This window comes from Symphalangus syndactylus, chromosome 12 (assembly GCF_028878055.3).
Source record: "Symphalangus syndactylus isolate Jambi chromosome 12, NHGRI_mSymSyn1-v2.1_pri, whole genome shotgun sequence".
Taxonomy (NCBI): domain Eukaryota; kingdom Metazoa; phylum Chordata; class Mammalia; order Primates; family Hylobatidae; genus Symphalangus; species Symphalangus syndactylus.
The window spans coordinates 135,282,559-135,309,431 of record NC_072441.2 but is presented as its reverse complement, the minus strand read 5'-3'; the positions used below and the strand labels follow the sequence as shown (position 1 = coordinate 135,309,431).

The 26,873-nt window shown below is 43.7% G+C and overlaps 2 protein-coding genes across 2 annotated transcripts in view; one reads left to right on the top strand and one right to left on the bottom strand.

Moving 5' to 3' along the window:
- FOXJ3 (forkhead box J3) overlaps window positions 1-21,789 on the bottom strand; it is a 203,745-nt gene extending 181,956 nt beyond the window's left edge. Inside the window, exons 1-3 of the mRNA XM_055255474.2 lie at window positions 21,680-21,789; window positions 20,880-20,931; window positions 19,683-19,797 (exon numbers count right to left, since the gene is read on the bottom strand). The gene's annotated coding sequence lies outside the window, so the exon portion shown is untranslated. The remainder of the gene's footprint in view (window positions 1-19,682; window positions 19,798-20,879; window positions 20,932-21,679) is intronic.
- A 123-nt stretch (window positions 21,790-21,912) lies between these two features.
- The window catches only part of RIMKLA (ribosomal modification protein rimK like family member A), a 39,819-nt gene continuing 34,858 nt past the window's right edge, over window positions 21,913-26,873 (top strand). Inside the window, exon 1 of the mRNA XM_055255485.2 lies at window positions 21,913-22,233. Coding sequence (XP_055111460.1) covers window positions 22,071-22,233 — 163 coding nt within the window. The 5' untranslated portion in view covers window positions 21,913-22,070. The remainder of the gene's footprint in view (window positions 22,234-26,873) is intronic.

Below are 26,873 nucleotides of genomic sequence, written 5' to 3'. Positions count from 1 at the left end.
CAACCACATGTAATTTCTTACAAATTATTCAGTTAAGTGATGTATTCAGTCATACAACTAGGTCGGGCACTTATAGTCCCAGCACTTTGGAAGGCTGAGGTGGAAGGACCACTTGAGGCCAGGAGTTGGAGACCAGCCTGAGCAACATAGTGAGATCCCACCCCTACAAAAAATTTGAAAATGAGCAGGGCGTGGTGGTACATGCCTGAAGTCCAAGATACTTGGGAAGCTGAGGCAGAAGGATCACTTGAGCCCAAGAGGTTGAGACTGCAGTGATCTATGATTGTGTCACTGCACTCCAGCCTAGGTGATAGAGTGAGACCCTGTCAAAAGAAAGAAAGAGAGAAAAAGAAAAAAGAAAGAGAGAAAGACAGAGAGGGAGAGAGAGAGGGAGGGAAGGAAGGGAGGGAGGGGAATTTTAAAAAAACTAACAAAGTCATACAACTAGTCAGATGTTAATACTCAGATTTATCTAGCTCCAAAGCCCATATTCTTGCCTTTCCAGGAGGAAACTTCTCTTTTACAAGAGGAAAATAGTATATTTTTGTAAAGTATCTGCAATAAAATGAAAAAAATGGTAGTTGGCTCCACCATATTTAGGGAAAGGTAATTATGTTTTACATCTAGAGTTCTTTATGTGAGAAAGCATTTCAGCTAGCAAAATAGTTCTCTATTAGATGTCTGCAACATAAAATTATAGAAACACACCGTGAGCTATCAAACTAGACATAATTTATTTCCTATCTCTGACTTTTTCTATTAATATTAATTGGCTTCTTGTTCATTTCCTTTGTTGTCAGCTAGCATACGCTGACAGACAAACAGAAAGAGGTACCAGTGTTGAGGAAAATTAATAGGAAACATTTTTGAAATTTATAACAAATTATATTCATTAATGTAACTTTTTTCATTTGGAAAAAAAATCCACAATTATTTAACTGTAAGTCTAATGCATTGGGTCTACCTTATGGGACACACAGCTTGCATTCTGTAATCTATATGATTGCCCGATGAGGCCTTAGACTATCAGGATGGAAAAAACATAGAAGACAAGGAATAGATAGGCTTTGTGGGCCATCATGAACTCAGAAGCCTATATAAACATTTCAGCCTTTAAAGTTTAAGAGATCATTTAATGAGAATAGGAAATCAACCATATGTACTATTTAACCTACACGTTCTAAATTGCTACTGAGGAAAATATCAATAGAATAAGTGAGGAAAATTGTGAAACATTTTTGGCAAAATACCAAAAAGCAACATAAGGTTTTTAGAAGGGTTTATTAAATAATACTGTTATTATCATCTCCTTTTGGAAAAAGAAGAAATGATTGTCTGAGGCTGTTGAAAACATTCAGAGTTTGAGTGTCCTGTGTAGCATAAAGGAAGGTAAAACTGTGATTTATCAGCAGATGCCACTTTTTGATTTTAAGGTTTTAGAGTAGGTAGAATAATGACACCCCCACCCCCACAAAGACATCCATGTTCTAATCCCCAGGACCTGTGACTATGTTACCTTATGTAGTAAAAGGGGCTTTGCAGATGTGATTAATGTAAAGGTTTTAAAATAGAGATATTATTCTAAATAATCTGAGTGGGCCTGATATGGTTTGTATTTGTGTCCCCACCCAAATCTCATGTCAAATTGTAATCCCCAATGTTGGAAGAGGGGCCTGGTGGGAGGTGATTGGATCATGATGGCAGATTTCCTCTTTGCTGTTCTCATAATAGTGAGTTCTCACAAGATCTGGTTGTTTAAAAGTGTGTAGCACCTCCTCCTTCACTCTCTTCCTCCTGCTCCAGCCATGTATGACGTGTCTCCTTCCTCTTTGCCTACTGCCATGATTGTAAGTTTCCTGAGGCCTCCCCAGCCATGCTTCCTGTACAGCCTGTAGAACTGTGAGCCAATTAAACTTCTTTTCCTTATAAATTACACAATCTCAGGTATTTCTTTATAGCAGTGTGAGAACGAAGTAATACAGGGCCCAATGTAATAACAAGGGTCATTAAAAGATGAAAGAGGGAAGCTGAAGAGAGAAGAGATTTGACTACAAAGACAGAGGTCAGAGTGATTTCATTATTGAAGGAGGCCATGAGCCAAGGAAGGCAGAGAAACAGCCCCTAGAAGTTGAAAAAGGCAAGGAACAGATTCTCCCCTAGAGCCTCCAGAAGGAACACAGCCCTGCCTTGACTTTAGCCCCATAAGACCCATTTCTACACTTCTGATGCCCAAAACTATAAGATAATGCATGTCTGTTGTTTCAAGCCACAAAGTTTGTGGTAATTTGTTATAGCAACAATAGGAAATAAATATGGGTTTCAAACTTTTATTTGCTTAAGCAAGGTAAAACAATTGAATCAATAGGAAGTGAGAGGGGTGGTAGGTCCCGCTCATTCTCCTCTCCTCTCAACTTCTCTCACCACTTTCTTTTTTTTTTTTTTTTTTTTGGACACAGAGTCTCACTCCATCACCCAGGTTGGAGTGCAATGGTATAATCTCGGCTCACTGCAACCTCTGCCTCTCAGCTTCAAATGATTGTCATGCCTCAACCTCCTGAGTAGCTGGGACTACATGCACCTGCCACTACGCCTGGCTAATTTTTGTATTTTTAGTAGAGATGGGGTTTCGCCATGTTGGCCATGTGGTCTTGAACTCCTGGCCTCAAGTGATCCACCCGCCTCAGCCTCCCAAAGTGCTGTGATTACAGGCATGAGTCACCGCGCCCTGGCTGATATCACCACTTTCTAAGGAGTTTGTTTTAAATGGAAATATGCAAATCAAGGAAAAAACCATGGGCCTTGGAGAAATGGCTGGTTCCAAAATTAGGACAGAAAATATACAAGATGAATCTGAAACATCTTCTAGTGCCAGAAATAAGGAAATGCTAAAAAGCAACATAAACAAAACTAAACAAAACCAAAAACCACAATAACACAATGATGGGAATATGTTAAAGAGAAACAGGGACCAACTGAAAGAACTCTCAATGGCCAAAGCTGGAACAATTTGAGCAACAAAATAAACAAATTAGTATTGGATTATAACCCAATGAACAAAATAAATATCCATGAAATCCAGGATGACTCTTTCCTTCCCAATTCTGAACAATACACCCACATGAAAAACTGCATTTCCCATTTCTCTTGCAGATAGGAACAGCCAATTGGATGAAAGCAGAAGTCAGTGAATGAAATGAATAAGTGATTGAAGAATAAGTAAATGAGAAGAGGTGAATCTCCCATGAAAACGAATTGAAAATAATGTATGTACCTAATCTGCCCTGAAGGAAGCAAGCATACCACCCCACTCCTTAGTGTGGGCCGTGTATAGCGACTTTCTTCCAAAGAGTACAGCATGGAAAGGAAGAAAAAGAGTAACTTTACAGTGAAGAAACCTGACTTTCTCTCAGTCAGGTGATCAAGGTCAACATCAGTAGTGATAAGTCACGTTGATAGCAGGTACCCTTGATATGAGGTGGTGAAAATGGGTCTTTACCTCTGTGGTCTTCCTTCCAAAAGCCCATAACCCCAGTGTAATCATGAAGAAAACATCCGACAAATCCAATTGAGAGACAGTCTACAAAATATCTAACAATTTTCCTCAAAACTATCAAGGTTACAAAAAAAAGGTATGTCTGAGAAAGTGCCACAGCCAAGAGGAGCTTAAGGAAATATGAGAAGTCTATGTATCCTAGATGGAATCCTGAACAAGAAAAAGACTTTTGGTAAAAATCAAGGAAATCTCAGTAAGATGTAGTCTTTAGTTAATAGTAATGTATCAATATTAGTTCATAAATTATAACAAATGTACCTTACTAATGTAAGATGTTAGTAGGGGAAACTGCATATGAGGCATATGGGAACTCTCTTTATTATCTTTGCAAAATCTAAATTTTCTGTAAATCTAAAACTATTCCAAAATAGAAAGCTTATTAAAAAAAAAAAAAGAATGAGGCCAAGTGCTGTAGTTCACACTTGTAATCCCAACACTTTGGGAGGTGAGGCAGAAGGATCACTTGAGCCCAGGAATTCAAGACCAACATGTGCAACATAGTGAGACCATGTCTCTACCAAAAATAAAATTTAAAAAAAATAGCTGGCCATGGTGGTGCACACCTGTAGTACCAGCTACTTGGGAAGTTGAGGGGGGGGAATCACTTGAGCCCAACCTGGGAGATGAAGGCTGCAGTGAGTCCTGATTCAGCCACTTGCACTCTAGCCTGGGTGACAGAGTGATATTCTGTCTCAAAAGAAAAAAAAAAGAATCCTGGTTTCTGATGCAGCAGCCAACAGATAACAGACCAACAATAAACGAGTCCTTCATTTTGTATCCGTTGGCCTGTTGAATTCCATATTTTTGAATGGTGTCCTAAGATCCCACTCTACTCTTGGTTTCCTTAGAACAAAACCCCTAGAATACGAATCCAGCAGCAGCCAAATAATTATCCAATAGGAGTTATCATCATTACAGTTTTTGCCAACCATGGTCATTCCAAAGGAGGAAGGTACCCTGGGATTCAGTTGGAAGACGGCAGGATGAACACACTATCTCCCTCTCTGTCCACAGCACCTCTAATGGGCAGGCTTCTGCCTAGTATTGTCAGTTCTTAATTTGTTTTGTCCCAAGAAATGGATTAGAAAGAGGGGAAATGCACTGTTTCATTACTGAAACTTTAGGCCTCCCTGTGAGTCTAGAAAAAGATCTAGGATTTTGTTAATGGAGGGAAGGGTGCCTGGATGAGGCAATGCTCCCTTCCATTTAGCAAAGCTGTATTATTAGCATAATCCTGGGAATGTGGAACAACTTATTTGACTGGTAGGTTTGGAAAGAGAAACTGGGCGTATACAGCAGAACCCCTTCCCATCTCCCTCCCTTTGGGAGTGGGTCTGCCTACAGTTAGCAGGCGCCACGCTCTGATACTCCATGTTGTGTGTTGTATAAGTGTCCTTCCCTTATGGAGGAGCCCTACAGAGAGTCTGTATTGGTCTGTTCTTGCATTGCTACACAAAAATTCCTGAGACGGGGTAATTTATAAAGAAAAGAAGTTTAATTGGCTCATGGTTCAGCAGGCTGTGCAGGAAGCATAGCAGCACCTGCTTCTGAGGAGGCCTCAGGAAGCTTCCAATCACGGTGGAAGGTGAAGGGGGAGCAGGTACATCACATGGCAAAAGCAGGAGCAAGGGGGAGTGGGGAGGTGCCACACACTTTTAAACGACCAGATCTCACAATAACTCACTCACTGTCACAAAGACAGTACCAAGAGGAAGGTACTAAACCATTCATGAGAAATCTGCCCCCATGATCCAATCAGCCCCCACCAGGCCCCACCTCCAACACTGGGGACTACATTTTAACATGAGATTTGGGCCAGACACACATCGAAATTATCGCACCATCTAACTCTGAGGTTCAGCATTAAGAAAACAGTTTGAATCTCACATGTAAGTCACATTCTCTACTACAATGGAAATAAATATGTTATTTTGGCCTCCCATGTGACAGCTCTTGTCTTATCAAGTGGTTCAGAACTTGGATGGAAAAAGAGAAGTGTTGCTGATCACCCCCACAAGGCTTTAGCTTTGGGCAATTTTCCCCAGGGAAGTCAAAGCCACGTTACATGGATGTTAACTGAAAGTAAGTGCTTGCAATAGGGCTTGTAGGACTTGACTCTCAGGCTTTTTAAATGTTTTGTATTTTTTTGACAAGGACTTGCTCTGTCAGCCAGGCTGGAGTGCAGTGGCATGATCGCAGCTCACTGTAGCCTGAACCTCCCAGTCTCAAGTGACGCTCCCACCTCAGCCTCCCCAGTAGCTGGGACTACAGGCATGCACCACCAAGCCTGGCTGATTTTTAAAATTATATTTTTTGGTACAGACAGGGTCTCACTTTGTTGCCGAGGCTGGTCTCGAGCTCCTGGGCTCAAGCGATCCTTCTGTATTGGCCTCCCAAAGTGCTGGGATTATAGGCATCAGCCACCATGACTGGGCCCAGGCTCTTTTACTGGGACATAGGACTTGGTACATAGACAGGTATTATCTCTTGGAAATGGCAGTATTCTGAAAGACTTCTTCCGTGTCTCATATGGCTTGTCAGCAGTCTCTGGAGATGTGATGTATATTATACAGACCTAGTCTGAGTCTTATCTCCTATAGGCCAGGACTCACTCTCCTATTCTTGTAGATAACTAAGGGGGTATCAGGAATCCAAGCTGTACCATCAACAGAGTACAGATTATATCTCATGAACATAAATAACATCACAGATCAAGCAAGGCCAGAAGATAGCCAGTACCCTTTGGGCCACATTTGGAACTATCCAGAATGGCTACAACATATTTTTTTTTCTTTTAGGAGAGATGGAGGGCTCTCTATGTTGCCCAGGCTCATCTTGAATGCCTGGCCTCAAGCAATCCTTTCACCTCAGCCTCCTAACTAGCCAGGATTAACAATATAATACTCCATCCTAATGTTACCAGTTGTCTGTGAAGTTGTGCACAGCCTCTAAAGGTACCACAGAGAGCTTTACTATGCACGTAGGTCTTTGGAATATATTTCCCTAGAGATATGATGACACCACCCGCCCCCCCAAAAAAGCAACTGATGGGGAATGTTTAGATGTATCTTAAACCTTGGTTGAATGGAACATTTAGTGAACCCATGACTAAATTATTTTCTAACACTATCTCTCACTGCCCCTGTGCCCAGCCACCAAACGCCTTCCTGGAAGGCAAGTGCACACTTTGCGTCTGCGCCTCTGGTTATCACCAGTTTGGGCTTGTTCCCTCTTGGTATTTGGCTCAGTGCAGCTGATTTGTCCTTGGCCCCTGGTGTCTATGAGTTTCTTGAACAGCCTAGTGACACTTCCAATGAGACTACGGAATGATGGCATTTTAGAGCTGGCCTTAGAGGTTATCTGAAGTCCTTCATTTTGCAGATGGCTAGTGAGGTTTTAGTGGCTTTTCTATTTTTTTTTGTTTTGTTTTTGAGATGGAGTTTTGCTCTTGTTGCCCAGGCTGGAGTGCAGTGGCACGATCCAGCTCACTGCAGCCTCCGCCTCCCGGGCTCAAGCAATTCTCCCGCCTCAGCCTCCCAAGTAGCTGGGATTATAGGCGCCTGCCACCATGCCCAGCTAATTTTTATATTTTAGTAGAGATGGGGTTTTGCCACGTTGGCCAGGCTGGTCTCGAACTCCTGGCCTCAGGTGATCTGCCTGCCTTGGCCTCCCAAAGTGCTGGGATTATAGGCATGAGCCACCATGACTGGCCAGTTTTAGTGGCTTTTCTAATGTCACATGCTAGCTAGTTAGCAGTGCTACGCAGGACAAGAACTTGGGTCTCCCAGTTCGATGGTTTCTTTCCTACTACCCATGTTGCCTCCTATATAGTCTGCCTAATCTATGCTATATACAGTACAAGCTCTTCTGTTGAATATAACTAAATCATCTGACGTAGTCAAATAAAAACTGCACCTAAGAGCCTTCAGTTGGCTTCAAGATTAAAAAAATAAAATATGTAGGCTTCAGCAAGATATGACAAAATAAATACAAGATACTAATTGTATGTTGTCACCTTCCCAGGCAAAAAAGGACAGGGCCAATCACTATTAATTTTTCCAAGTAAGGGGTATGGCTCATCTGACTTTTGCTTTTCACCAGGGGTTTAGTTTGTAGGTCCAGGACTGACTTAGTTGGCAAATCAGTGTGAAGGTCAATTATTCAAAATAGTTTTATTCACATTGCTGAGATTATCATATATGAAGATGTAGTTTGATGATGGGGTGGTGCTATGGTTTGAATGTTTATGTCCCCCCAAAATTCATATGCTAACACCTAACACCAATGTGATGGAATTAGGAAGTGGGGCCTTGAGAGATGATCAGGTCATGAAGGCAGAGCCCTCATGATTGGGATTAGTGCCCTTATAAAAGACACCCCAGACAGCTGCATTGCCGCTTCTGCCATGTGAGGACACAGCAAGAAGTTACCATCTATGAACCAGAAAATAGGCCCTCATCAGACATCTAATATGCCAACGCCTTGATCTTGAACTTCCCAGTCTCCAGAACTATAAGCAATACGTTTTTCTCATTTGTAGGCCAACAATTTTATGGCGTACTAGTATAGCAGCCCTAATAAAGACAGGTGAGGTGGGCTTGTGCCCCTAGCTGCTCTCACAATGTTATGTAGTGGCATTCTTTTGATACAATGGCAAACAGAAGAGATGTAGTTGTTCCTAACCTTTCAGAGGAAACAGCCAGAGTTATGCTGCTGCTAGCCTGCAGGAAAGCTTTGTCTGAATTTTTTTTTTTTTTTTTTTTTTTTGAGAAGGAGTCTCTCTCTGTCACCCAGGCTGGAGTGCAGCGGCGTGATCTCGGCTCACTGCAAGCTCCGCCTCCCAGGTGCACGCCATTCTCCTGCCTCAGCCTCCCAAGTAGCTGGGACTACAGGCAGCTGCCACCACGCCCAGCTAATTTTTTTTTTTTTTGTATTTTTATTAGAGACAGGGTTTCACTGTGTTAGCCAGGATGGTCTCAATCTCCTGACCTCGTGATCTGCCTGCCTTGGCCTCCCAAAGTGCTGAGATTACAGGCGTGAGCCACTGTGCCCAGCCTTGTCTGAATTTTTAAGTCACCTCCTGGCCAGGCGCAGTGGCTCATGCCTGCAATCCCAGCACTTTCGGAGGCCGAGGCACATGGATCACTTGAGGTCAGGAGTTCAAGACCAGCCTGGTCAACATTGCATAAGCTCGTCTCTACTAAAAATACAAAAAAATTAGCCAGGCATGGTGGCACACGCCTGTAGTCCCAACTACTTAGGAGGCTGAGGCAGGAGAATTGCTCGAACCCAGGAGGTGGAGGTTGCAGTGAGCTGAGATCACGCCACTGCATGCCAGCCTGGGTGACAGAGTGAGACTCTCAAAAAAATAAAATAAAATAAAATAAAACAAAACAAAATGTCACTTCCTTACGACCTATGGAATAAACTTTTTAGCATTGATATAAGAGGCCCTATGGGACCTTCAGCTTTCCACTCTACTAATATCCAATTACTTGAAATTCCCTGAACATGCTTTTCTGTGTCTTATCTCCATGACTATTTATGGTAAATCTTTCTCACGTTTCTTTGCTTGCTAGAATCAGCTCAAGTTATATGTTCTCCCTGATGCATGGTGGCTTGGTACCCTTGTGCAAATAAAAAAAGTATGTCTTCTACCTGGAGAACACATAAAGGTAGGTGTATAGCTTAGTAAGCTGGATTTCATGCTAGACTTCAGTTCCCATGTTTGCTTTCATGGGATGCCCTTATGCACTGAACGACCTATATAACTGTTCCTAATTACACAACTGCATGAACTAGTCCCTGCCAGAGTATCTGAGACGCCCATGGGCACTTCTCCAAATAGACCACTGAGAGGAGGTCTGGGAAAAAAAGTCAGCACAAGCAGTGGCCTGAGCAGCAAAGTGGCCAACAGTGGTCCAGCTAAGTGGTTTTAGTGGCAGTCTAAGGGAACCACAAAGCAGGTGTCCACACTAAAAGCAAGCAGTGGTCAGTACAGAACATCAAGAGTAGAAACAAGCAGAAGTATGAAATGAAGCCTGGGCTGTTTGCTGTGAACATGTGAGATATTTACTGGAGAGTCTCAGCATTAGAAAGGAGAGAGTGTGACCCACATGAATTCTGAGTCTGACGAGGTTGCTAGTTATACCACTCCACTTCCCAGCCACAGGGCCCAGCCAGTCATACCCCGTACCCTTGGCCACAATGACTAGTCCAGGGCTAGAATGTGACTTGAGTCAGGCCAATCAAAGTTCTTCCTGGGAAATTTTTCATTTGGAGACAGAACAAAAGTTATCCAGCCTTCCAGATAAAGAACATTTAGAATGTGAATGAGGGCTATCTTCCCTGCCTCGTGGAGGAAGGTAATTCCCATAGAAGAGAATGGGATCAATGAAGAATAAGAAGGTTGGGATTGAAAAAAATGAGAAAGGCCAATTTGGAAAATGCATTTTAGTCTCTGGATCTACTTGTGACTGAAGTCCATTCCTAGCCTTCCAAGGACTGTGAGTCAGTATACTCCCTTGCTGCTTACGCTAAATTGGATTTCTGTCATTTGTAAATGAATAACTTCTAACTAATACAGGCAGGGAAACTTGGAAGGGTTCTGGGTACTTGAGCTGCCCAGGTGGGACCTATCTATGACTCTTCCATGACCTTTTGGAATTGAGAATTTTCAGTTCATGACAAATTACCAATTCATTTTCAGCTCATCAAGAACACTAGACTTCCCTGCCTCTTACTTCCCTGGATATTACCGAGTTCTTTTGACAATCTGACTAAATTGCTGACTTTTTAAGGTTAAATCTCCTTGTTCTGATCCATAGCTTTGACACACAGAAGGGCAGATTATGTGGCTGCCCAAATCATCCATTTGACCTGGGAATTCTGCCTTGCTAAACAATTACCAAAGTTATACCAAAAAAGAAAATAATGCATAAGATCTTCCTAGTAAGCCCTTTTATAAAATAAAGAACATCTGCCATATGAATAACCTTCTCAATACCCTGGTTTGCATGCTCACATATTCATATTTTAAGCATGTATGTAGATATGTATATGTATGCGTGTGTGTATATATATATATATATATATATATATATATATATATATATTCATCCAAAGAAAGTCTGTACAAGTTGCTTTTTGTGCCAGTGATATGCCACAAAGCTGTTAATCCATTCTCATCATGGACCAGTTAGTTTAAAATAGAAGGTACCAATAATACTTATCAATCTTAAAATGGAAAACATTCACAAGTCAGGCAGGATAGAGTCTTCACAATGACAAGTGGAAAATGGCCAGAGCTCACTAGGAGCAGAACTGGGAGGAAATGATCTACCTAAATGATCATTTGTCAGTGTCCAAAGACAATAAACCAGAACTGAATTCCCCCAGGTCTCACCATCAGGAAAATCCATAGCAGGTGAAGCCTAGCAGCAAGAGCTTCCAAGATCAAAGGCAATAAATGGCAGTCATGCCCTTCAGTAGCTAGACCCTAGGGGTAACAAAAACAAGCTTCAGGCTCCTCAAAGGAGGAAATTCACAAGGACTAGCAAGAGGATCGGGATCCTAGACCAGCAGCAGTCTCAGGCTAGTGCTTCCAAACCAATGGGAACAAGAATGTCCGCTAATACAGCCTGGCTATTACAGATGAAAGCTACAACCCAGTGAGCAGGCAAGGGCTCAGGCAATGGCGCAACATCTTTCACCCACTGGTAGGCCAAAGGAATTCAGCTCAAATTAGGAATTAAAGGTACAAATACGACCAAGACATAGCATACTTGCTCTCAGGGTGCTTACAATCTAGACAGTGACAGAGCCGAAAGGAGATCATTTCAAACTTTTGCAGTCAGTGGGGGAATCTGACAAGTGCCAGAGGAGATGAATGCATAGTGTGCTATGAGAAGACAAAGAAGGGTCACTTGCCCCAGACTGAGGTTTAGGAACACTTGTTGGAGATGATGTTATTTGAGCTGATTCTAGCAGGCAAAGAAAGGTGAGAAAAATTCACCATAAACAGTCATGGAGGGGAAACACAGCAAAGCAAGTTCAGGGCATGTCAAGTAATTGGATATTACTAGAGTGGAAAGCTGAAGGTCCCATAGGGTCTCTTATGCCATGCTAAGAAGTTTATTCCACAGGCCATGGGGAAGTATGGTGGAAACTGCTCATCATCCCTATCATCATTTCTCCTCTTCCTTTTTGTAATGGAAGCCGTTCTCTCCTCCACTAAATTTAGCTGAGCATATGTCTACCCAGTTAGGGAATACATTATCCAGCCTTCCTTGCAGTAGATGTGACCATGCGACCAAGTTCTAGCCAATGAGATGTGAATGGAAGTTAAGAGTACAACTTTGATGTTATGTCATTAAAAGGAGGCTACTTGCTCTCCACCTTCTCTTTCCCTTCTTTCTATTTCCAGAGGTCTAGACACAGATGTGGCCAAGTGAGCCAGGCTCAACCATGCAAACAATGAGCACATCCTGGAGTAGGTGGCACACTGAGATGAAAGAAACCTGGGTTCCAAGATGAACAAGTAGAGCAGAGCTATCTGTATAGTCAGACATCCACCTTACTGGACTATTAAGTGAGAAATAAATAAATTTCTTATTGAGTCACTGTCTTTTGGGGGGTCTATGTTATAGCAGCATAGCCTGTATCCTAACACAGAAGGGAAGGAAACAGTGTTGAGGCTTCTAATCTAATTCCTGACTTGGTCAGAAATGGCTAAGAGGCTAGGAAAGGCTGAGATAACAAATGTCTATCCTTAATGATTATAGCTGAGTGAAGCTAAGGCTGGCAGATAGCAGGATAAGCAACTATGCAGCCTTGTCTTGGGAGAGATAGGAAAAGTCCCTTGAAAACTATAAACTTCTACCTGGTTCTAGGAGCTAAGTTCATGCGGAGCAGGATTGCAGCCGGCAACCACCTGAATGCCTTCTTTGCACTCCACCCTGCAAAACTATGTCCATTGCCACCTTCAAAAGCTGACTCCAACAAGTCTGCCAATACTTCCTTGACTAACCCCACTTAGTCATTTTGTATTAATTATGTTTGCAGAAAGGAAAATGTATTTATGATCCTCCTCTGTTTTCTGAAGAGGATGGGTCCTCTAATTGGAAGAACTTCTGTTTTGCTGAACACAGTAATTTGTCCAGGGTACACTTTTTGGAAGTATGAGCTGGGATAAAATGTTTTCCTCTGAGTAATGAAAGGCTGAGGAATTTGGAAGAGGCTTTGGAGTGAGAGAGTTAAGAGCAGCAAAGCTGGAGGCTTGGAGGGTGGAGAAGAGTAGAAAAAAACACTCTGGTAGCAGAACCAGAGAGGGTACTCTGGAAAACAGTTTATAGAGGGATTACTAAATGAATTGTTGCAAGCTACATGATGCAAATTGTCTCTACTTCAGTAAATTCTGCCTGGTTCACTAAGGCCCTTGTATGAGAGGACACAGGGGGTGTGAGCTTGAATAAGAGGATGAGGCTGATATCTGGATGACATATAACAACTGAAAAAAAAAAAAAAAAAAAAAACTAGAGCAAGGAAAGTCAGAGACAGTGCCAGAGATTAAACTTCTAGAATTTCACACACCCTCCCTTATTAATTCTATAATTTAAAAATTATATAGATTGCATTACCATAATCTAAGAATTATCATTCACCCAATATGCAATCAGAGTGCACATTACTAAAATAATTGCTTGAGTTATTAAATGCTTACAATAATTCAGAAATGGAACCCTTTCTTCCAGTTGGGGTTGAGGTGGATTTTAGGGAAGGCAACAGGGAACAAGTTGTGTTTAAGCTGGGTCTTGAAGGGCGGACAGGAATTGGTTACGCGAATACTTTTCAGAGGCAGGGAACAGAAAAGATGATGTGACCAAAGTCAACGTCACACTTTTTTTCAATAAATATGTATCAATATCCACTGTGTGCCATACACTGTGCTAAGTCACAGAGATATGAAGATTAATTTGGCTTCCCAGGCTTCTGTTAATATAGCCCCCAATTTTTCTACACATTCCATTACTGGTTTGCCACATTTATCAGGCCCTTCTTGGCCACATTTCTGTGTGGTCAGTTTTTCCCTTGAATTCTATTGTGTGTGATGCTATTGGTTGATTGATTGAAATGGAGTTTTGCTCTTGTTGCCCAGGCTGAAGTGCAGTGGCACAATCTCAGCTCACTGCAACCTCCACCTCCCAGGTTCAAGCAATTCTCCTGCCTCGGCTTCCCAAGTAGCTAGGATTACAGGCGCACACCACCACGCTCAGCTAATTTTTTGTATTTTCAGTAGAGATGGGTTTTCATCATGTTGGCCAGGCTGGTCTTGAACTCCTGACCTCAGGTGATCCACCAGCCTCGGCCTCTCAAAGTGTAGGTATTACAGGCGTGAGCCACTGCACCTGGCCACGTGATGCTTTTTTTTTTCACTCCTTAATTATACCACTTTTCCATTTATCCTAGTGCATTTTATGTAAGTTTTTAGATTTTTAATTTTTGTGGGTACATAGTAGGTGTACATATTTGTGGGGTACATGATATGTTTTGATACACGCATGCAATGTGAAATAATCACATCATGGAGAATGGGGTATCCATCCCCTCAAGCATTTATCCTTTGTGTCAGAAACAATCCAATTACTTTAGTGCATTTTAACCTGCTATTGACGACCGTTTCTCTAATTTATTGAGGTAGCTTGAATTTTGATCTTCTATATACTTGGCAGATCCATCTTCTTGGGGATATATGTAATGTTTATAAAGACACTCCTTCTACTGTCCAGTCCCATATCTCAATACCCTTCCATGCCAATATATAGTGAAGGTTGAAAGAAAGATAAGAAATAAAGCCCCAAAACCCCAGGTTACGAAAGCCTGCTATATCTGTATTGGCCACAGTTTTGTAAACTGAACTTGCAATGATGTTTCTTAAATGACAACCACAATTGCTACCAACAGAAACTGAGTACCTACCACATGTAGAAACAGTATGCATGATGCATTGCCCCCGATCTTGAGAGGTTTAGTCTAGATGGGGAGGTAATTAGACAATGCACATATTCTGTTTGGTAGGAGAATTTTCCACTCATCTTCCCAATGGAGTAAGAGAGAACAAAATGTGGGAACAGAGGAATTATCTCCTCTTCCCTGTCCTCTTACAGCTATGTTCACAAGGAAGAAGGAGATATTAACCTGATTGGTCAAAGCCCAGGCAAAAGGAAAAGATTTTTTATTTTTTATTTTTATTTTTTGAGATGGAGTCTTGCTCTGTCACCAGGCTGGAGTCCAGTGGCACGATCTTGGCTCACTGCAACCTCCGCCTCCTGGGTTCAAGCAATTCTCCTGCCTCAGCCTCCAGAGTAACTGGGACTATAGGTGTGCGCCACCAGGTGCAGTTAATTTTTTGTATTTTTAGTAGAGATGGGGTTTCACCGTGTTGGCCAGGATTGTCTCCATCTCTTGACCTCGTGATCTGCCTGCCTCGGCCTCTCAAAGTGTTGGGATTACAGGTGTGAGCCACTGCACCTGGCCGATTTTTTTTTTTTTTTTTTTTTTTTTTTGAGATGGAGTCTCATTCTGTTGCCCAGGCTGAAGTGCAGTGGCACAATCTCGGCTCACTGCAATGTCCGCCTCCTGGGTTCAAGCGATTCTCCCACCTCAGCCTCCCGAGTAGCTGGGATTACAGGTGCCCACCACCACAGCCGGCTAACTTCTGTATTTTTAGTAGAGACGGGGTTTCTCCATGTTGGCCAGGCTAGTCTCAAACTCCTGACCTCGTGATCTGCCCACCTCAGCCTCTTAAAGTGCGGGGATTACAGGCATGAGCCACTGCGCCCAGCCTAGATGTATTTTTTTATGTGCTCACACAACACTTTAAACCCCAAATGTGTGGGTCTCTTCTACAACAAGCAATTCTCCAATTCTTTTCATACACCAACTGGGTGTCCTACAATTCAATTCAATTCAATTCTGACACTATCTACTGGTGCTAGCATCAGATGCTACAAGTTAAGAGCTTGGTCCCATAAGACTGCCCTCACTTCAAATGCCAGTCACAAGTCTGGGCCTCCTGTGCTTCTGACTAACTAGTTATAAATTGGGGCTTCCTACGACCTCCCTCCTTGGGTTCAATAGTTTGCTAGAACGGCCAGGTGTGGTGGCTTACACCTGTAATCCTAGTGCCTTGGGAGGCCGAGGAAGAAGGACTGCTTGAGGCCAGAGTTTGAGGACAGCCAGGACAATATGGCAAGACCTCGTCTATACAAAAAAATTATTTTAAAAAATTAGCTGGGCGTGGTGGCACATGCCTATAGTCCCAGCTACTTGGGAGGCTGAGGCAGGAGGATCGCTTGAGCCCAGGAGGTTGAGGCTGCAGTGAGCTGTGATTGTGCCACTGCACTCCAACCTTGGTAACAGAGCTAGACCCTGTCTATAATATAAATTTTTTAAAAATTTGCTAGAATGGCTCACAGAAGTCAGGGAAATACTTCACTTATGTTTTCTGGTTTATCATAAAGGATACCATTTAGGAAGAGCCTTGGAAGAGATGCATAGGCAAAGTGTGGGGTGAGGAACGTGGAACTTCCATGTCCTCTCCAGATGCACCACCGCCCAGCAACTGGATGTAGTCACCAATCCAGAAGCTCTTGGAACCCTGTCCTTTAGGGTTTTTTTTTTGGAGACGGAGTCTCGCTCTGTCACCCAGGCTGGAGTGCGGTGGCGTGATCTCGGCTCACTGCAACCTCTGCCTCCCGGGTTTAAGCAATTCTCCTGCCTCAGCCTCCCGAGTAGCTGGGACTACAGACGGACAGACGCATGCTGCCATGCCCAGCTAATTTTTTGTATTTTAGTAGAAACAGGTTTCACCACATTGCCCAGGCTGGTCTCAAACTCCTGAGCTGAGACAACCCACCTGCCTCAGCCTCCCGAAGTGCTAGGATTACAGGCATGAGCCACGGCGCCTGGCCTGTCCTTTAGGGTTTTTATGGAGGCTTCATTAAGTAGGAATGATTGATTACATCATTGGCCATTGGTGACCAACTTAACCTTCAACCCCTTTCCTCTCTCTAGAGGCTGGGGTGGGTGAGTGGGTGGGGTTGAAAGTTCCAACTCTGTAATCACATGGTTGGTTCTTCTGGTAACCAGCTCCTCATCTTTGGGAGATTTCCAAAAGTCACCTTACTAACATAAACTCAGGCATGGTTGAAGGGGGCCTGTTAGGAATAACACAACTTTATCATTCTGGAGCTGTCTCAGAGCCAGTGACTAAACCCAGTATCTCAGGAAAAGATGCTCCTACAGCTCCTATCACTTAGGAAATTACAAGGATTTTAGGAGATGTAGTCAGGAGCTGGGGACAGAGACCAAAATATATATCCCTTATTATATCACAATATCAAACCAGGATATTAATTAGTCCACACTAGTAGTTGGGGCCACTTTGTGCTAAAGGATCATTCCCCATTTCCTTCTTTTCTTTTTTTTTTTTTTTTGAGACAGAGTCTCCCTCTGTTGCCCAGGCTGGAGTGCAATGGTGTGATCTTGGCTCACTGCAACCTCCGCCTCCTGGGTTCAAGCAATTCTCCTACCTCAGTCTCCCAAGTAGCTGGAACTATACAGCGCCCACCACCACGCCCGGCTAATTTTTTTTATTTTCAGTAGAGATGGGGTTTTCGCCATGTTGGCCAGGCTGGTCTCGAACTCCTAACCTCAGGTGATCCATCCGCCTCAGCCTCCCAAAGTGCTGGGATTACCGGCATGAGCCACTGTGCCTAGCCCTCATTTCCTTCTGAGTAGGCCCAGACCAGTCGTCATTTAGCACACACTTGGATGAGTAAAGCTTTGCAGACCTGATCATCTTCCCCTCTCTTTCTGTAGGCATGCCTAAGCATATTGGTCCCAAAATTTACAGTGTGGGGAGGGTGGGGCAGGAAATTAGGAAGCATCGCTTCAGCCTTAAACCTAAGCCACGCAATTCGACTCCATCTTTTTGCAGAGCTCTGCTTTAGAGGTTGTTGGGTGCTAGCTCAGCTATGAATAAAATGATCCTCTGGTTTCTACTCCAATTTTTCTTGGATACAGTTCCCTTGGGAACCCTAAGGAGAGGAGGGATGATTAGCAGAGCAGGATTTGGCTATTTCTGGTCTTCAATTGTAGCAGACTGTATAGTTGGTCACGATTGTTCAAATTTTTGCTGCCTTCCCAGGGAAGGATTATAGTTCCCTTACTTCATTGACATCAGGTGTGGCCAGGTGAACTTGGTCTGGCCAAGAAAATGTGACCTGACCATGTGTAAGTGCCAGGTACAAGTATTAAGAGCCAGCATGTGGTTCATCATAATCACTTTCCTTCTTCCGTGAGAGACCAACATGTTCCAGATAAAGACTGCTCTGGGCTCGGTGCAGTGGCTCACGCCTGTAATCCTAACACTTTGGGAGGCAGAGGCAGGCAGATCACTTGAGGCCAGGAGTTCAAGATCAGCTGGGGCAACACAGTGAGACCCCTATCTCTACAAAAAAAGAAAAACATTAGCTGGGCATGCTGGTGTGCATCTGTAGTCCTACCCTCTCAGGAGGCTGAGGTGGGAGGATTGCTTGAGCCCAGGAGTTTGAGGCTGCAGTGAGCTCTGATTATACCATTGCACTTCAGCATGGGCAACAGAGCAAGATCCTGTCTCTGAAAAAAAAAAAAATAGTACAGACTGCTCTATCAGCCTGGGTCCTGACACAAAAACAACCTAGAGGATAGCTACACTGTCCTACCATATATGAGTACATTTTCAGAAATAAGACTTCACTGTTGTAAGCCCTCTTGGGATCACTTGTCACCACAGCCTAACCTAGCTTATCTTGACTGATACATTTACCATACTGTCATCTACATGAAGCACCATTGTTTATCCTCCCAACATCTATTCTCCCTTTTTTTTGTTTTTGTTTTTGTTTTGAGATGGTGTCTTGCTCTGTGGCCCAGGCTGGGGTGCAGTGGTACAATCTCGGCTCACTGCAACCTCCACCTCCTGGGTTCAAGTGATTCTTGTGCCTCAGCCTCCCGAGTAGCTGGGATCATAGGCATGCGCCACCATGCCCAGCTAGTTTTTTTGCATTTTTAGTAGAGACAGGGTTTCTCCATGTTGACCAAGCTGGTCTCCAACTCCTGACCTAAAGTGATCCGCCCACCTTGACCTCCCAAAGTGCTGGGATTACAGGCGTGAGCCACTGCACCCGGCCATCTATTCTCCTTTCAATCCTCCTAAAATACCTCCAATTTTTCCCCAGTTCATCCATCTCTACATGGCCATGTGCTTGGAGGAAGGGAGTCTAATTCCCAGCCCCAAGGAATGAACTATAATGAAATTAAGCCATTCATGATAGTTTCCTTTTCTTTGCTGGTAACTGGCTTAGACGTGGGCATATGAGACTGGAAAGTCGGCTTGAGGGCTTCTGAGAAAAGTTTTCCTTGCTGATGAAAAAAAAGAGACACACAGGAAGAAATAGTCTCTCTGCTTCTGCTGGACATTGTGCGTATGTGTACGTCACCTGGAATTGTGGCAGCCATTTTGTAGCTATGAGGGGCACTAGCCCAAGGCTGTCAGAGTGAAAATATGGAAAGAGTCTGGGTCACTGATGATGAGGCGGGCAGATCACTTGAGGTCAGGAGTTAGAGATCAGCCTGGCCAACATGGCAAAACCCTGCCTGTACTCAAAATAAAAAAAATTAGCCAGGTGTGATGGCACATTCCTATAACCCCAGCTACTCGGGAGGCTGAGGCAAAAGAGTCAATTGAACTTGGGAGGCAGAGGTTGCAGTGAGCCAAGATCATGCCACTGCACTCCAGTCTGAACGACAGAGTGAGGCTCTGTCTCAAAAAAAAAAAAGAATCCTAACCTACCTACCTCCAGGTTTCTTGTTATATGAGATAATTCATTTTCCTTTTTGTTTAAGACAGTTGAGCCTGGAGTGGAGGGGAAAATAATGAGTTTAGCCTAGGGACATTGAGATGATGGCAGAACAGTATCCTTTTAAATCCTAAAGCTCAGGGAACATCAAGGTTAAATTTGAATTTGGGAGTCACCTATGGAGAAATATTCCATAAAGTAATACATCTTACAAAACAGACCTGTACCTGGAAAAGCTGCCTCTGTGCTTGAGGAATTCTGGTGACATAAGAGAACACTGCACCTCCATGTGTAGTCATTTCCTAACTGGATATGCTACTGTCCCAGGTCTTTGTGTCCCATCTGGAGAAGGGGAGATCACAGAGGTGGTAGTGAGCTCCTGGTGAGGGAGTTCAGAGAAACTGATTACAACATCTGGATCCCATCCTTGGATTCTGCTCTTCTCAAGCCTGGCGTTTATGGACCTCGATAGCCATTTACAGTTAACTTAAACATTCTAGTCTAGTGTGGATGGCTTTGAAAATAGGTTATAAGTAACTTTCAAATTCACTGACTCATATATCTTTTAGTAAATTATCGTCCCAGAAAATCAAGGTTCTGATTATCTTATAGACCTCCTATGGGTGATACTATAGAAGCCTTAAAGGAAGCATCACATTCTATGGGTGATACTATAGAAGCCAGGGCCAAAAAATATATAACATGAAATATCAAGGAAAAGGCCAATGTAGAACATAGAGGTTCTAGTGCCCAAGCTTAGGAAGTGTTAAACAAAAATTACGGGAGGCCATTGTTTTGGACTGAGCTTTTGCACTAGGCCACAACAGACCAGACCAAACCAAATCAAGTCCCTCCTGCTAAATGCCATATAATCAAACTTGAGATACATCCCACAACAGACCAGGTTTTCCTGAAAACAGGAGATTTCAGTTTACCTGTGTCAGAATAAGGAAGTCCCCTCTGCTTTAACCCTTACCAAAAAAGTAACCCAAAGTAGCCTGATGTTAAGCAATCAGCTCTTCTTCCATTGCTCTATTTCCTTGTTCCCCTCTTTTAAAACCCACTCTTCTGCCATTGCACAGTGAAAGCTCTCATTCTATTCTGTGGAATGGAGGCTACCCCAATTCATGAATCTCAAAGGCCAATTCAATCTATAACTAAATTGGTTGTAATTTTGTCTTTTGCCATAAGATAGTTTTGAAAGTTACTAATTCATAGGGCACTATTGTTACTTTAAGAACATACATTCATAGAAGCGGGGAGGAGATATTTTGCAACATCAAAATATTTACTTAAGATTGCTTGAAAAATAATTTTTGAAATTCCATTATACAGAACTTTCCTACAGGCTCATCTTAGTGAGTTCATGCACACACCTGCACAATATTTACAGAGAAGCCTGTGTCTTCCCTGAGACAACTTACCCCATTTCTAAGTTGCCATTGCTGGGTCTACCTTGAAACTACTCTTGCTTCCCTAAGCCAAAAAAGAAAAAAAAAAAAAAGACATATTTTAATGAACTGGAAGAGCAAATGCAGTCTCCAAAGATGGCTAACTTCAATCCTGCAGTTATTTAGAAAGGAAAATCTGGCTTCAAACACTATTGTCTGCAGGCAGGGTTTGCAATTGGCCAGGACCAAGGACAGTGTTTAAAGATGACTCAGTTGTATGGCCTGGGGAGAGCGGGAGTGGTGAAGGGAGACCAGCCAGAAGTCCTTCTAACTGCAAAGGATACTAGGTTAATTTTTTATGACCTCGAGGCTGTGAAGGCTCAGACCTGCTGCAACCTAGGAGGTGTCCAGTGTAAGAAAATCTGAGACCCCAGGAAATGCACTTTCAAATTATCTGAATAGGAGGTGGGTAAGACTCAACTTCCCCCTCTCCTACATCCTCCTCCACCCCCGTGGGGCTTCGGGCTAGGATTTCGGCAGAGAAATCCCTCTCCTTCCAATGCTTTAGGGTCCAACTGGGGACCTAGCCGTGTGACCTTCGCCATGCCCCGGAATCTCCTTTGGGACGTCCCCGAGGCCCTCCCTGTCCGGGGCTCAGCAAGCGTCCGCCCGTGTCCCAGCCCCCGAGGGCTCGGGATCGCCTTGGAGACGCATCCGCTGCCCACTGCGCATCGCTGGCCAGTCAGCTCGGAAACCCTCCGAGCCGCACCGGGCCGCCGCCCCGGCCCCTCCCGCTCCGGCTGTCCCACCCCAGCCCGCAGCGCCACGCCCACCGGGGGGTCCGGGGCCTGCCGGGGCTGCCGTCCTCCGCCTCGCCTGCGCCCGCCGGCGGCTCGCTCCCCGGAACCCCGGAAGCCCGGGTCCTTTCCTCCGCCGCCGCAGGCCCCCGACCCGCCGTCCTTCCGCGGCACCGCCCGCCAGGGCCGCCTCTGCAGCCGCCAGCGCCCGCCGCCGCGCGCTGATTGGCTGGCGGGGCCGGCGGCGGCGCTGAGTGGCCGGGCGGATTCGCTGGGTCAGGGCTGCAGAGGCGCCTGGCGCACCCGCGGGAGCGGAGCCGCGGCGCGCTCGCCCCGGACGCCGGCCGCCCCTCCGCTCGCCCTGCTGAGCGAGCGGCCCGGGGCGCCGAGGGGTCCGCGCCGCGCGGGGCGCACCGCCCTGGCCGCCATGTGCTCCCAGCTCTGGTTCCTGACGGACCGGCGCATCCGCGAGGACTACCCGCAGGTGCAGATCCTGCGCGCCCTCCGGCAGCGCTGCTCCGAGCAGGACGTGCGCTTCCGGGCGGTGCTCATGGACCAGATCGCCGTCACCATCGTCGGCGGCCACCTCGGTGAGCGAGGCGGGCCCCGGGAGGGCAGGGAGGCGCGCCGGGGTCCACGACAGTCGGCCGGGTGGGCACGCTCGCCGGGCCTCCCGCAGCAGAGTCTCCTTCGGGCCCGCACACCAGCCGCACTCCCGCTGCGAGACCTCTTGGGGTTGGAGAAAGCCGCTAACCTTCATAGCTTCTTTAACCACCACCACCTGCCCCGAGGCCAAGATTCGAGAACGCGATTTAATTTACTTAGGGGATTTCATTTTGTGAGAAACCCAAATTCACCTGAAGCCGCCCGGGTGTCCGAGGAAAATCAGGCTGTTAAACCCCAAATTTGCAAATCCTGCTCGCATCAATACCTTGACAGTTTAGACTCTGAGGTTTCTAGAAATCCACACCAGATTTACAAAATTACTATTAAGATGACTGTTTTAAAAAAGTTTTTTAGGAGTGTGTGAGCATCAGTAATGTGCACCACGTAGAATATTATTTCCAAACTAGAAAGCCACATATGGGGGAAATCTGAGAAAGATTGGAGTGACTTCTCGAGTGTAAAGTGGGAGTGCAGACCTTTGATGGGTTTAACTCATCCTTCTCCCTAGCAGCGTTGAATTCTGATTCCAGAAGAGCCGGGATTTCAGGTTCAGACAGTTCTGGCCTCACTGATCACTCCACTGCTGTGTTCAGGAGACTTTTGTGGGTAAGACATGGTTGCCATCTGTGGGTTTGACCTCAAAAGGTTAATTATTTTTTCGTATATCCTTAATACAGGCCTCTCTGATTTAGGAATCCCTGACGCAGAAAACTCCCTCTGGCTTGCTGTTTGAGTGTCTCTGGGGCTCCACTGGAGGCATCCAACCATTTCAGGGAGTCCAGGACTCAAAAGGATTTGTGCCCAGTTCAGGGTGCATCTTGGGATACTGTTTGCATTATTTCAACAATTATTAATGGTTAAATAAGCCCTTAATTTGTTACTTTGCTTTGGCAGGGGAAGGAATTTCAAATTCGGAAAGACTACTTACAAGTGAGATTTTGAATATGACCTGTTTCTGAGTGGAATATATCTGTTATAGATTTTTCATCCCTAAGTTTATCGAAGTCCCTCATACTTAATATCAGACTGTATATCCTGTTGGAGAAATATACCACAAACATTAGGTACCTTACATTTAATCTACAACGATGTCTATCAGATGCAACCGGTACCCTCTCTCTATCCTTGATTAATTAAAACTGTCACAGTTAATGTAGAACTAGATTTCTGAACAGGGAATCTGCAGATGTGGATTCCTATTACAGCTTTACAGTTAACAAGTATCTTGGCTTTGCTTTGGGCAAGCCACTTTTGTCTTTGAATCTCAGGATTCTTATTTATAGAAACTGGGGGTTAAGATTCCTCTCATTTTATGTGTTTCAGTATCATATTTAAATTGTATAATCTGTTGTGTTTCACCGACCTAGATTAAGTAGTTAACATGTACATCTTTCTACCCAGGATGAACTTTTTGCTTCTTTATTTTACAATTTGTAAAGATGTCTCTTTTTTGAGATACAGTAGCCAAATTCCACATCACATTTAGGTTGTAGAACCGTCACAAATTCTGTAAGAGCAAGAAAATGCTCTGTATCTAAAACCTCATTTTAAAGAATCAGTCCTAGAAAAAGATAAAATTAAATGCTAGTGCCACAGGAAACACTCAAACCCTTTTGTTTAGTGTCTTAAATGTTAATAGAATTCATGTTTGAAAATACCTTAATCTATTCACAAACCAGGAGTTCGTTTTTTTTGTTTTTTGTTTTGTTTTGTTTGTTTTTGAGACAGAGTTTTGGGTCTTGTTGCCCAGTCTGGAATGTAATGGCACCATCTTGGCTCATGTAGCCTCCACCTCCTGGGTTCAAGCAATTCTCCTGTCTCAGCCTCCTGAGTAGCTGGGATTACAGGTATGTGCCACCACGCCTGGCTAATTTTTTTTTTTTTTTTTTTTTTTTTTTAGTAGAGACAGAGTTTCACCATGTTGGTCAGGCTGGTCTCAAACTCCTGACCTGAGGTGATCCACCTGCCTCGACCTCCTGAAGTGCTGGGATTACAGGCGTGAGCCACTGCACCCGGCCCGTTCTTTTTAACTACAGGAAAATCTACACAGCTCTTTGCCTGATCAGTGGAGAAATTGAAGACAGGTATTTTTTGATGCAGTTTTAATTTCTGTTAATTCCGAGGTAGCCCACACAAATCACAAAACGTAGAACAAAACGATTAGATCACCAATTCTGCTGTCCAAAGCTGTCCAAAGATTTGTTATGGAAGCAGATTAAAGCACAAGTGAGTCCCATGAGAATGACCTTGTTGGCTTTGTTCAGTGCTATAATAGTGGCTAGAATAGTGCCTTGCACATAGTAGGCTCTCAATACATTTTTTTTTTAATGAATCAGGATATGATCTCTGGTTCCCAGTTTCTTCTGTAGTCAAACTATAGAAAACCCTTGGTAATTTGCTGAGCCAGAGTATTTCTCGAAAAAAAATAAATTCCAGAATTCAACTTGCTTTGAAATACAGAAATATGTAGTTATGATGATACTGATATTCTTTACCATTTGAGAACTATAGAATGTAAGAGCTGGGAAGGATTTTCAGATCATCCATTCTAATTCCTTCATTTTACAAAGAAGAACCTGAGTCTCTAAAAGGTGAAGTGACTTCCTCAATGCCATCCAGCTAGTTAACAGCAAACCTAAAGTTAAAAAACCTGGTCTTCTAATTTCTAGCCCAGTGATATAGAATAAGCTTCCTTTAGGATGTCTGTAGCCTATAGTACCTTTCTCGGTAGATGTGGAATTGAACTGAATTGAGTTATGTTGAGGCTAGATAGTGACTTTGCACCGTAATTTTATAATTTAGGAAATTCAGGTATCACCTTTACAAAGCCTTTGTGCCTTCACTCCTTTCCATTGCTTCTTTATGTTAGTGTAGGAATATGATGATGGAGTTGATTGGGGCAGATATGGGCAGTGCCTCAGCCAATTGCTTAAATTCATTCCTGAGCTTTTCTCCTTGGAGGCTAGTGGGAGCCCAAATCCAGGGCTTAGAGTTTCAGGTTATATCTGGAAATAAGATTCAGACAAGAGATTACAAGTTTTCATGATTATTATTTTTAATCTAGTAATCTGAGTGGGGAGACAGTGGGGAGAGGAAAATGATCTTTTAGTGACTGAAGCAATCCTGTAGAAAACAGCCTCCCTTCACTTTTTGCTGGGTGTAGCATTATATGAAAATCATACCCATCTCCGTTTCCTTTTTAGAAACTGCAAGTTCTTCATTCATTTCACAAATACGTACTAAATATTCTCAACCCTAGGGATAAAGTGATGAATGTGACACCAGAATGCACATAATAATAATGGACATAGACATATATATGTATATCTATATCTATCTATATATATAGTGTTTATTCTGTGCTGGGCATAGGTTTAGCTTCTTTTTACCTATTAGCTCTTCTAAATGCGAATAAGGATATATGGGAATATAGCACTGGCTGAGAGTTAGGACCAATACTCAGTAATTCTGGTCTAAACACTTTGTCTCCTCTCTTCCACTTTATCCCTTGCATCAGTCTACACTGATTTCACCATGCCTCTCTGTGACTCCATACCTTGCACTAAAATTCCCTCTGCATCAGATGCCCACTGTTCCCTCCCACGTGCTTCACCTTTTTTCATCCTTCAAATCCAGCACAAGTCACTTATCTCTAAAAAGGCTTGCTTGAGCTCCTTTCTCTGTCCCCAAGTAGTCCCTCTCTTCCATCTGCTGCCAAATAGCTTTGTCCATACCTTTTAAAATAGCACTCATCATATTTTGCTATAATTTGTCTATTTATACAGTTTCTATCCCCCCTCCCTCTGAAGAACCAGGATTCCTCAAATGTGTGCTTCAAAACTGGTACATAGTAGGCCTTCAGTTAATGTTTGTTGGGATGACTGAATGAAATGTCTTAAAAGCTAATTTGAAGTATGTGAGACTTTTACTGCAATGAGCTAAGGAGCTTCTGTGTCGGGGAGATCATGACGGGATGTGTAAATGAGGACAGATTCACTAGGAAGAATTAAGTTCTTTGCCCACCCACAGGTCTGTATGATTAATTGGCTCAAGAAACAAGTATAGTCACAAACTCAGGGACAGATACCCATCAAGACATATAAAATGAGTCTGACCTGGAAATGAGGTTGTGTTACTGTTTGTCTCTTAGGAGCAGGATGATTCAGCATTCCTTCCCTTACATTTAGAGCTAAAACGTTGGTAGCTAAATGGCAAATTCTAGGTCAGATTCTTTAAATCAAAGTGTTCTTGGATCCTTTTACTTGGTTCTTTGTAGTAATCAGGTGAGTCAGATTTAAAAGGGTTGGGAAGGGGTAGATTCTGACTACATTTGTATAAGGAAATGGTCTTACCTCAGACCACTAAAAGGCAACAGAAGGCTCACAGAGAAAGGGTGGACTCCCATCACTGTGCAAGAAGACACTGGCAGGAAAGAGTACCATGCTAACTTTTGTGCAGAAAACTTGATCTTTAACTTCAGTTCCTGCTTAAGTCTTGTGCCTGACATCTTATAATCCAAATGATACCACTGTACAACACTCGTGGAAAGAAAGGTCAGGGAATG